General features: G+C 34.4%; 1 protein-coding gene across 2 annotated transcripts in view; it reads left to right on the top strand.

Moving 5' to 3' along the window:
- The first annotated feature begins 1,301 nt into the window (after positions 1–1,301).
- Positions 1,302–12,612, top strand: part of tbc1d22b (TBC1 domain family, member 22B) — a 54,033-nt gene continuing 42,722 nt past the window's right edge. The window contains exons 1-3 of one of the 2 annotated variants that reach the window (XM_026269100.1): positions 1,511–1,566; positions 11,817–11,873; positions 12,156–12,511. In XM_026269100.1, the coding sequence (XP_026124885.1) occupies positions 1,511–1,566; positions 11,817–11,873; positions 12,156–12,511 (469 nt within the window). Of the gene's footprint in view, positions 1,567–11,816; positions 11,874–12,155; positions 12,512–12,612 lie in introns of both variants that reach the window. The other variant, XM_026269101.1, reaches the window with a different exon arrangement.

The raw sequence follows: 12,612 nt of genomic DNA, 5'->3' as shown, positions 1-12,612 counted from the left end.
TATCAGCTTTTTGTAAACGAACCCTGATAAATGCAGTGTGTTGAGAGTAGTGTTACTGTGACTGTTGAGGAAGTTCTACTCTTTTAAGGGCCCTTTTAGAATAACAATAGCAAAAGTTATTTGAGGCCACAGGAAGTATCATGTCCAACTTTCCACTAAGGATGTTTGTGTAATTGTATAATTGCTTTACTTTTTTTTTTCATCTGCAGCCGTTTTTTTTTTTTTTTTTTTTTACTTTTTATTTTAACAATCATTCTAATATAGAAACCCTCAATACTGCAATCAACTTTAATATTACTTTTAATATATACTTATTATTTAATTTACTACAATATACATAACAATAGTATGAATTATGAAGCTGCGATCTAATTATTAGAATTTTTTTTATTTTTAGAAAACGTGTTATTTCAAAATAATCAGAGTGCACAGGCCAAGTCCATGGCAATTTTGTGATTTAACAGAGGTATAAAGCTTTAGAAATATCAGTTTTTCAATATATTTAAAGGTTAATACTAAAAGTTAGCCTATGTTTTTAACGCATGCTTTGAAACGAATCAAGAATTCAGCTGATGATAATATAAGAAAAATATGAATATTGCTGCAATTACAGGCTTCAGTATAACAGGTGAACATCTTTCGATTTCATTCAAATCTAAGAGGAGCGCATTACATTTATGTGTAACTATTTCCATCTAGTGTTCAAATTGGGGAACTGCGAATCGACTATTTTCATCAATGCATTAAATGCATAATGATTTAAAATATAATTAATCACGTTTTTTTTTCGGGGGGTGGGCGGGTAAATAATGACATCATTTTTAAAGCATTCATCATTGCATTTGTTTTACTGCTTTTAATTTATACTGATTTAAAACGAACAAACTATTTTTCCAAGTAGGATGATTTATCATATCTGTATTGCAGCAATCTAATGAGACTATAACGAGAATATTAATTTGCAATAACGAGTAATACAAACAAACCTCGAAGGAGGGGCGATGTTAAGTTTAGGAAATTTAGTAGCAGGATTTTGTGGAACTTTTGGAACGCACAATTATGTTACGCACTAATTATGCAACAATGCTTTTTTTCTGTATCTTCTGTATTGCACCTTTATGTTCCAAAGGTTACTGTACTGTTCTGTACATTATAGTAAACATGGTTTCAAAGAATGTAGGTGCTGTAGAGATCAAAGTAAAGCTAAAATACGAGTCTCCGACTAATAAAACTCAAATCCCATTGGTCCGCTCCCATGCACCTGTTCGTCATTTCAACCAATCACAGAGCGACCTCATGCACCTCAAAGATGGCGACGTCCATTCAGAACCGCTGTAGGTACATTCTGTGTTGGCAAAATACCCGCAGTAACTAATCAAAACAAAGTAAGACATATGCGGCAATACAGTTAATAACATCGTTTTCGCCGTTGGATATCTGCCAGTGTCGGTTGACGGCGTGGGGTTCGCTTTCATGGCTGTTTGAGAGTGAAATTGGGCGTCCTTTCGCCATGGCCACCGACAACAGGATTCATTTCTGGAGGAGAAACCCAAAGGTTCCCGGGAGGTGAGTTTAATCATTAATTTCCTCTTTGAACTAGTTTAAGTGTGTTCTTATGTACTCTGAAGTCATTTTATATCAAGATATCGACTCTGACCAGCTGCTTTGTTTACTAGACACCGAGGCTGTGTGCCAAAACATAGTGAGCTGTCTGTTTTGACAGCATGGCTATTCTGGACGTGTGTTGCGTTTTTGCTCATGTTGTAAAGATCAAAATTAGGATTATTTGTGCATATTACGAAACCGCTGGTGTGATCTCCACTTGTGGCCATATGGTAGCGAAGTTAGTGTTGGTTTATATCAGTCCTTACTGAAGTTCGACATGGTGACCATAGCTATCACCAAAATACCTTATTTTTACTACTATTAAACTATGCTAACTTGCCTTTTAGCTTCCATTTTAATCTAAAACAAAGTTTCTTACACTGTATGATTTCATAATAATTTGTTATGATGTTACAGTAACTGGATTAACTATGCAATGCTATCTATGTACTAATAAGTACTTGCCATGGCAGTTTTTTATTTATTTTATTTTTATAAAGGAAGCAAATCTAACTTCATATGCTTTACTCCGGTTGTTTTCTAAACAGTATTTAATTAAATGGATTTGAACCTCTTAAAGCAGACATGTAGGTTGGTCTAATTTGGCCTTTTCTTTATTCTGGGCAGATAGTTTGCTGAGTGTGCTTCATATTGCGGGTTGTTAGGATTTTCATGGTTACAGACAGAATCAGTTCATCTTACTGCGAACGCTACCTTGTGATGACTGGACAGTTTCCTCTAGATAAGATTTTATATCAGGCCTTGCATAATCCTGCAAAAGAGGAACTCTCATGCTGTTAGTGTGGCAGATGTGCTGCTACTGAAATTCACTGTTTTCTTCAAGAGGTAATATTTGCACATGATGGAATCGATTTTCAGGGCTATTTTTATTTTTTATTGGGGCATATTGAATTGAATATATACATAAACACACACACACACACACACACTCACATACTTTTCAAAGACTGAATTTATATATATATATATATATATATATATATATATATATATATTAGGGGTGCAACGGTTCAACTTACTGTTCGGTTTGTATCAGTTTTAGAGTCACTGTTTTGGTACGGATTGGTATGTGCTGTGTTTAGGGTAAAATTATACTTTTAAATAAAAATAAAGAAAATAACAACAAATAATCATTAGTTTTTAGGTACATAAATTGAATAAAGTAATCAAATGTCAAATATAATTGTGTATTTGACTGTGTAAATTAAAAATACGTGTTTAGTTACAAAAAGTTACAAAAGCTATTCAACCAAGAGCAGTGAGTGATTTCTTTGTTGCTGTTTGATTAATATTAAGAAAGTGCTGTCAATTCAAGAGAATGCACTGATACAGTATGTTCAGTCGGCTGCTAGGATACTTGCCAGGACGGGCATTTTTACATAATTTTTTGTGTGTGAATTTGTCCACAAACACAGTACTCAGAGCTTATGTATGTGTGTGTGTTTTTATATATATATATATATATATATATATATATATATATATATATATATATATACATATACACAGTACGGACCAAAAGTTTGGACACCCATTCTCATTCAAAGAGTTTTCTTTATTTTTATGACTATGAAAATTGTAGAGTCACACATGAAAGCATTAAAATTGTGAATTAACACATGTGGAATTATATATATATATAACAAAAAAGTGTGAAACAACTGAAAATATGCCATATTGTAGGTTCTTCAAAGTAGCCACATTTTGCTCTGATTATTGCTTTGCACACTCTTGGCATTCTCTTGATGAGCTTCAAGAGGTAGTCACCTGAAATGGTTTTCACTTCACAGGTGTGCCCTGTCAGGTTTAATAAGTGTGTTTTCTTGCCTTATAAATGGGGTTGGGACCGTCAGTTGTGTTGTGCAGAAGTCAGGTGGATACACAGCTGATAGTCCTACTGAATAGACTGTTAGAATTTGTATTATGCCAAGAAAAAAGCAGGAAAACGAGTGGCCATCATTACTTGAAGAAATTAAGGTCAGTCAGTCCGAAAAATTGGGAAAACTTTGAAAGTGTCCCCAAGTGCAGTCACAAAAACCATCAAGCGCTACAAAGAAACTGGCTCACATGCGGACCGCCCCGGGAAATTAAGACCAAGAGTCTCCTCTGCTGCGGAGGATAAGTTCATCCGAGTCACCAGTCTCATAAATCGCAGGTTAACAGCAGCTCAGATTAGAGACCAGGTCAAAGGTACACATAGTTCTAGCAGCAGACACATCTCAGAACAACTGTTAAGAGGAGACTGTGTGAATCAGGCCTTCATGGTAGAAAATCTGCTAGGAAACCACTGCTAAAGAAAGGCAACAAGCAGAAGAGACTTGTTTGGGCTAAAGAACACAAGGAATGGACATTAGATCAGTGGAAATCTGTGCTTTGGTCTGATGAGTCCAAATTTGAGATCTTTGTTTTTTTTCATTTAGCAGACACTTTTATCCAAAGCGACTTACAGATGAGGACAGTGGAAGCAATCAAAAACAACAAAAAGAGCAATGAAATATAAGTGCTATAACAAGTCTCAGTTGGGTTAACACAGTACACGTAGCATGGGCTTTGAAATAATATAATAAATAAAAACAAAACAGATAGAATAAAATAAGAATAGACCAAGCTAGCGTTAGAGGTCTTTATACACACACACACACACACACACACACACACACTCATACACAATTGCATAATAAATGAAAAGAAAACAGAATACAAAAAGATTAGAAAGTAGGGGTGCTCCGATCACGATCGGCCGATCGTTATGCGCATCTCGTCAGTAAAGCCTGTTCTCTAATCAGCGGTTAATTCCATCAGGTGCGTGATTTCACATAGAGTAGCTGTTAATACACAGAGCCGTTGTTAATAGAGAAGATGCGCAAATCACGTTAATTTTCAGCGTTTTTTGACGCATCTTCTCAGTTAACAACGGCTCTGTGTAGTAACAGCTGCTCTATGTGAAATCACGCACCTGATGGAATTAACCGCTGATTAGAAAACCGGCTTTACTGACAAAATGCGCATTAACGATCGGCCGATCGTGATCGGAGCACCCCTATTAGAAAGGTAGTTAGATTTTTTTAAGAATAGAATTAGAATAGTGAGTGTTAAAGTTAGAGGGTCAAATAAAGATGGAAGAGATGTGTTTTAAGCCGATTCTTGAAGATGGCTAAGGACCCAGGTGCCCGGATTGTGTTGGGGAGGTCAATCCACCAGGAGGGAACATTTAATTTAAAGTCCTTGGGATGGCACAGTCAAGTGATGTTCACTTGCAGAACGCAGCTTCTAGAGGGCACATAAGTCTGAAGTAACAAATTTAGGTAAATGGGTGCAGAGCCATTGTCTTGAATTTTATGCGAGCAGCTATTGGAAGCCAGTGCAAATTTATAAACAAAGGTGTGACGTGCATTCTTTTTGGCTCATTAAAAATTAATCTTGCTGCCGCGTTCTGGATATATAACGTATTTATTTCACTAATTTCTGAACTGTAATGGCTTGTTCATTTACAAAGTTTCCTGCTGTTTTTGGAAATAGTTTTCTTGTTTGTTTGTTTTTCAGTTCTTTGTCTCTTAAAATTGATATGTTTGATAGATTTGATACATTCTACTACAGTGTTGATGGTATCATATCTTCAGAAAATTGAGCAGAACACAATGAAGACGTTAGAAACGGACGGGATTCCGCTCTGTGATGGGAACGATGAACATGTTATAGTTTGGGTGTGGTTGTGATTCTAGATTGTTTGAGTTGCTAGTTCAGGTGAATCGGCAGCAGTTGGAGGACGCGCAGTGGGTGTGATCCGGCTGTAACATGAGTGGACGAGAGGTGTGGCCACTTTCCCACCATTGACCTCATTTAACAGAAGGGACCGAGCATGCAAAAGTAATACTAGATGCTTCCAGACGACTTTGGTGTCATCCTAGTAAAATGACATGTCCTATAATTGTAGAGAGGCACACAAAAAGTTGTTCATCCACAGAATATGTCTTGTTAGTTGATAACTGAATTATTATCTTGTTTAATTCATTATAATAGCATGTTAATGCAATTCTCAATGGAAATTATTAATTACACTGACAGTTTTCCCACTCTGTTAGCTTTTGTATGTATATTGTAGTGTGGAAAAGTGTGTGTGTATGTGTGTTTAGCAGACATTTAAGATAAGGCTGCCCTCTGGCAAACTCAAACACACTCCTCGCTCACAGCCCAATATTTAATGCAAATGTGAGCAGCTTGCCTACATATCTGGAAGTAATTTGGGTGATTCTCACGAAATCGTAGTTTCAAAGGTTTCATATATGACATTTTAAAAAATGTTTGTATCAACCAATTTTCTTTTTAAGCATTAAGAGCCAGGTCTGAAGTGTCGGTGACCATAAATTTAAATAAGTTTTACTGACAATTTAACAATTTTTTGAACATATTTTCCAAAACATGTCTTTAAAAATCTCATTACCGTAACACTCTGAAAAGTCCAGTGCCATGGGGAAAAATAATACATTTTCACATTTTTAAAAATGGTATATTAACAGTCATGCACAGTTAATTGAAACTTTGGCATAAAATATATTTTTATAATAACATTTTTATGTGTTTTTCAATTATTTCTCTCATTACCGCAACACCTTCTGTATTTTGCAAACCATTTTTATAATTTTTTTCATTAAAAACTGAAATATTTTCAAAATGATGTGGCAAACCTGAAAGAACATCATGTATAGATTCTGCACATACATTTAAAAGCAGACTACTATTTTTCAATTTCTTAAATAAAATCTTAAAAGAATGCATGTAGCGGTAATGATACATAGGTTACGGAAATGAGGTTCATGATTTCGGTAATGATAATAGGCATATTAAGTATGTGGTATAGTCAAACAAATAATATTTAATGTAGAAAATAAATTAGATAATATTGGCATAAATTATTTTGCAGTGCTTCATAACTAGATAACATAGGGTAAAAACACCAGGGGCCATTTTCACAAAATATTTTAAGTGAAACTAAATGTTGCTCCTAACTCCTAACTTTAGGACTCTTTGACTCTTCTTCAAGTACTTCATAAAGTGTTTTTATGTAAAAATCAGCTCTTAAATCTGTGAAAAGTTAGTAGTAGTCAAGAGGACAGCTAAATCACAAAGACCAAATCATACACAATCCTAAAATGGCTGTTTCCACAGCAATCCAGTTTGGATTTATTTTACCTTTGTACTAAATCTTACTGTCATATCAGCCATAATAATTCTAGTCTGTTAATTAAAAGGCTGCTTATACATATAACAATTATTTATAAGATGCAGACATGTAGAGGCTGACAATTAGCTGAACATATGCTTGTTTAATTAGTGACACTCTAGTTCAAACTTTATTAGAATATTGCAACTTTTTTATTTTGAAATCTTTATTTGATTATGGCAACATGATATATCATTCTACAATATTTCTATTATAAAATAACTGACAGATACCCATCCCTTATCAGCCAATCACTGTGGGTGTAGTTAGTAATCATGCTGACATCATCCATACCAAAAAGGTCGTCCTCACTCTTTTTCTTAGCTTAAGATTTCTCCCCATTCCTTAGTAAAATTCTGTCACAGCTGCTTTATGAATAAGTTTTAAGAGAAGCTGTTTAAAGGGGACCCTGTGGTTTTCCACAAAAATAAATACTTAATAGTGCAATGTTAGAAAACAAACAAGACTAATATTAGTTTTGTAATTTTAGTTTTATTATTAAAAAAATATTCACAATACATTATTACAAAATAATGTTTCTTATTTTATTTTATATTTTATGTAATAATCATATAATTATGTAATAACTATTTATTAATTGTCATTGACAGTGGGAATGTAGTCTATGATAACTCAAGTTTATTTTTTTATTTCTACTGAAAGAGTTGGTTCTGGTAAAGAGTACACCCAAGTGTTTACCTAAAGTTTTTCCAAAATCGCTCATTCCTAAAAAGATGGTTCACAATATATTTTTCTTTTTTCCATAAAGATGTTCTCCTTCAATTTAACCCTAACCATTCTTTAATAATTGTTTTTGAATTAGAATTTAAAACTGCTGCATTTTGTCATATCTAAATACACTGCCATTCAAAAGTTTAGCATCAATAATAAAAAAAATAATAAAAGTTTTTTAAAGCCTCTTCTGCTCATCAAGGCTGCATTTATTTGATCAGAACTACAGTAAAAACAGTAATATTATGATAAAGTGATGGTTATCTTTTTAATATACTTTAAACCAGAATTTTATTTCTGTGGTGACAAAGCTGAATTTTCAGCATCATTACTCCAGGTTTCAGTGTCAAATGATCCTTTAGAAATTATTCCAATATGACATACAGCCAAGTATGGTGACCCATACTCAGAATTTGTGCTCTGCATTTAACCCATCCAAAGTGCACACACACAGCAGTGCGCACACACACACACACACACACAAAGTTCTGTTGCTCAGTATAAAAATCATTACACTTATAGAAAGTCCTCATAATGATAGATGCACCAACATTTGTGTAGGCTTCCCAACAATTTTTGATAACTACTCCTGCTGTAACCCACAATGTCTCTCTCCTTCCTGGGGTTTGGTGGGTTGGTATAAACGTTTTCTCTGAAATTGGTCACCCTAGCCTTTGCTTAGGCTTTTTTGTTTTGTTATTAAATAATATTTAATTTAATAACTAATTTTATACATTTAAAAATAGTCTGTATGATTAAATTCTCATTACCGAAAAAGAGGTTCTCTCTACCGCAACTGGCCTTAAATTGTTGCGGTGAGTGAAAATGGTGTTGCGGAGGATGAGGTGTCTTAGCATGTTTTGCTAACAACAGAGAAACCATGATGATTTAGCTAATTTTTTACTCAGTAGATATAAACAGGCATTAATGAAGTATATTTTCATAGAAAATTTGTAATCTAATATTTTTCTAAATGTGGAAAACTACCCGTTTCGGTGATGATAATCCATTTGTCGCGTAGACGTTCTGACAAGAGAATTTTACACTTTTAACTGGAACAATATGAAGATATCTGCCTACCTTGTTGGTATTTTGAAGGTTCTGCCTCATGTGTTGCTTAATTTAAAATCAAGATTTATATTTAAAAAAAATTTGTGTGCATAAATGACCCTCAAAAAATATTGCGGAGGATGAGAACATTAGTCATGGACACTTTATATTTCCACTTTTGTATCATTATTATTGTACATGAATATTCAATCTGTCATTTTTCTGTCATGTGAAAAATTATAGAAGAATATCCATTTACTTTTTTCAGAATATTTTTATTGTAATTTGTTTAAATTACAACATAACATAAGTTAAGATACAGCTGGACGCATTGCGGTAATGAGAATTTCAGCAGAAAACGCAATAAAATGCACAAATAATTAATTCCTATGTTGAAATTACTCTTTGTGCAAGGTAGAGAACAGTATTGTCTTCATTATGGTGTTTTTATATATTACTAAATTGCATGTTTAATATCTAAAATCACTAGTGACATGACGTTTCAACAGTTTCGTGAGAATGACCCATTTACCTTTCATTTTCTACTCGCATGAAAATTGATGAACCATATTTCAGCTGCATTGTGCTTTTGCCAACTATTCTGTGGTCCCATTTGCACATAATGCCTTTATTATTGTGTTGACTTCACCAGAAAAAGGCCTTGTAACAACCATATTACAACCATACCATAATAGCCATGTTAATTTTCCTTTCAACAGTATAACTACACCTATGGCCCTGTGTTGCCCGTAAAAATTCTGCTTAGCATTGCAATGTTTGGACTTCTCTCACCATTACGCAGGATATTGCACAGTAACTCACAATAGACTGTGATATTGTACAGATTTATATTTATATGTTGTAGTAATGTGGAGGACCCAGTCGTGTGCTTCGCTTTTAATTTGAGATGTTTTTTCAGATGTTTTCACTGCATTTCCAGATATTAGTTTTTCGCTGTGTGTTTCTGGGGTATATTTAAAGAATATTCAGAGTGTATTTACAGTTTACAGTTAAGCAGCATTATGAAAGTGATTTTAATGCAACTTTTATTTAATCTAAAGGCTGTTTAGAATAGCATAGTTTAATACTATACTTACTGTTTCTATGTATTATGTTCTCTTCATACTATGCAACTTTTATGTATGCATTGCATACCTTGATGACAGATTATTTGCCATATATCGAAAATACATCAAGGCACTATGTATCTCAAAATGCATTGTATTTAACTTTAATTAAATACAAAATAAATACAAAATAAAGTTAACTTTATTGTTTGTCTGCTGTGATTTGTGATCAGTTTCATTAAATGTCTACACCGCAGATTTGAACTTAACCCTAACTACTGTTCAGATGTTTTGGATCCGCAATATTTATTTTTTAATTTTAAGAAAGAAGTCTCTAGGCCTAATGCTTCCCAAAGCTACCAAAAATACAGTTTAAAGAAGAAGTGAAATTGTGAATCATTGTTACTATTATTATTATTAAAATGTTAAAAATATTTGAATATATTTTCAAATGTAACATTTGTTTATGTACTATTTCTATCCTTAATATATAATAATATTTCTTTCCAAAAAAAAAAAAAACATACCTATCGAATTTTTGGTATGAATGTAATGTAGTGTCTGAAACTGTTGCGTGGTTTATATCCTGTGGAATGCAGTAAGCTAGTATTCCATTATGAACTTAGTTTCACTGTCCTTCCTTGTCTTGTGACTCTGAAGTATGAGGGCACAGAAATGTTTTGATAGCATCTCTTGTTTAAAGCTTTTATACTTTTAGTTTTATGGTGCCTTTTATCACATTTTAAAGGTTGCTGTTCCCATTCAGCCTTTCATTAAATGGAAAAGTGACCAGGATATTACTTAGAAGTTTACTTTTGTTTTTTATTCCATAGAAGAGGCAAAGTCGTGTGGTTTTGGAACAGCATGAGATTGTAACTATGTAAATTATTGAGATTATATCAGTTGCTCTCATATGATCATGAGGCTGAGGGGTGGACGATATACTGGTAGACACGATTAACTGGTAGAAATGTATCAACCGGCAGAGATTTTCACCTATCATGGTTAACATACACACTCACGTGACGTTTCTGTGCTACGTGGTCACTAAAACTTATCGTTTGAACGTTTTTAAGCATTGCGGTTTAAAAACAAGAGCTTTTAAACCATTTAAATGCAATCATCAGATTTGCTGTATGAGCTCGTTGTCTATAGAACGCAGGAGTACTGAACGGAGTTAGGCGTATTTATTTAGTACTAAGGCCGATTTATAGGCCATGAAAGGTTAAATACACTAGTGTCAAAATGGCCATCTTTGCAAGTATCCTCCTAAACACAGTAGCTCTAGTCTTAAAGGAACACTCCACTTTTTTTTGAAAATAGGCTCCTTTTCCAACTCCCCTAGAGTTAAACAGTGGAGTTAATTTTCCAATCCTTTCAGCCGATCTCCGGGTCTGGCGGTAGCACTTTTAGCTGTAGCTAATCATAGATCATTGAATCTGATTAGACCGTTAGCATCTCGCTCAAAAATGACCAAAGAGTTTCAATATTATTCCTTTTTAAAACTTGACTCTTCTGTTGTTACATCGTGTACTAAGACCGACTGAAAATGAAAAGTTGGGATTTTCTTGACTGATATGGCTAGGAACTATACTCTCATTCCTGCGTAATAATCAAGGAATTTTGCTGCTGTACCATGGATGCAGCAGGCACAATGATAATAGTCCACCAGTTCAATAGCAGAGTTGCTGGGGACTATTTTCAGGCGCTGCGTAATATTATTGCGCCTGCTGCATCTCTGGTACAGCAGCAAAATTCCTTGGTTATTATGATTTTACTCAGTGAAGAATATGCCGTTTTGGTTACACAATGCATGTAGCATTTCTTGTTTATTTGTTCTACTAGGTTTTTTTTTCCTCCTATTGCTTGTAATTAGTTTCTTATTCTTATTTATTCGCTGACCATTTACTTGTCTTCAATGCACTTGAGTGTAAAAAAAAAAAAAAGTAATAATAAAGATCTTATTTAAAGCAAAAAAAATTACAATATTGTGATATAGATCATTACCGTGAAATAAAATTACTCATGTTGTGATATAACATTTTGGTCATATCGCCCACCCCTACCCAGTCCTGTTTCTGCTTCTCTTTAAAGCACACATCAGCTTTTCTTTCTCTTAGCTTACAGCCAGTATATGGAGCACAGCACCCTCCTCTGGACCCATGCAGACATCGTCTGTAAGTGCTGCTGCTAGCTGTCTACTGTCTGCATGCACACCAGCCATTTGTTTCTCCAGTTATTTGTGCCTTTACTCTTTTCATTCATGTCTTCTGACTTTCAGTTGTGGTTTGAATCCATCATAAGTCCATCCAAATAAGTGCAAGATTTGCATAAACCCTTTGAAACCTTAGTTTTTTTTTTTTTGTCTTGCGTTATCCTTTCTACTGTAACCAGTTCATATGTTATAGTGTGTGCAATATTACCATTTGCGAAAAACCTCTTTACTTGTTTGCCTACAGATTAAAAGATGCTCCAAAGGTTAACAGTCTGAACACCAAATCCAAAAAACCTTCCACTTTCCACGAATTTGCTCGGAGCACCAATGATGCATGGGACATTGATGATGAAGAGGATGATGGTATTTTTAGTCTTAAACAGCTCTCATCTTCACCTGTCCAATCACGATCCATGCCTCAAACACCCTGCCTCAAAATCATCAAAACCCCAGAAGACACCGAGGCACTGCCCCCCTCACTGGACAGGCAGGAACCAATCAGCACAAACCCCATTCAAGATCGACTGGATATGGAAAGCGGTCCAGCCAATGGCAGGGTGGTAAAGTCCAGTAGCGAAGCCCAGCTCAATGTTAATGCAGGTATCCGGTCGTTGTTGTTTTTAAGCTTGTAAAAAGATAGAAAGTCATCAGTCAAATCTGGGTTTTTTCAGCCTACCTTTAATCTAAAAAGTCCCGTCATT

Source organism: Carassius auratus, chromosome 8 (assembly GCF_003368295.1).
Source record: "Carassius auratus strain Wakin chromosome 8, ASM336829v1, whole genome shotgun sequence".
Taxonomy (NCBI): domain Eukaryota; kingdom Metazoa; phylum Chordata; class Actinopteri; order Cypriniformes; family Cyprinidae; genus Carassius; species Carassius auratus.
Note: the sequence above shows the minus strand (reverse complement) of the source record. Positions and strands in the feature narration are given on the sequence as shown.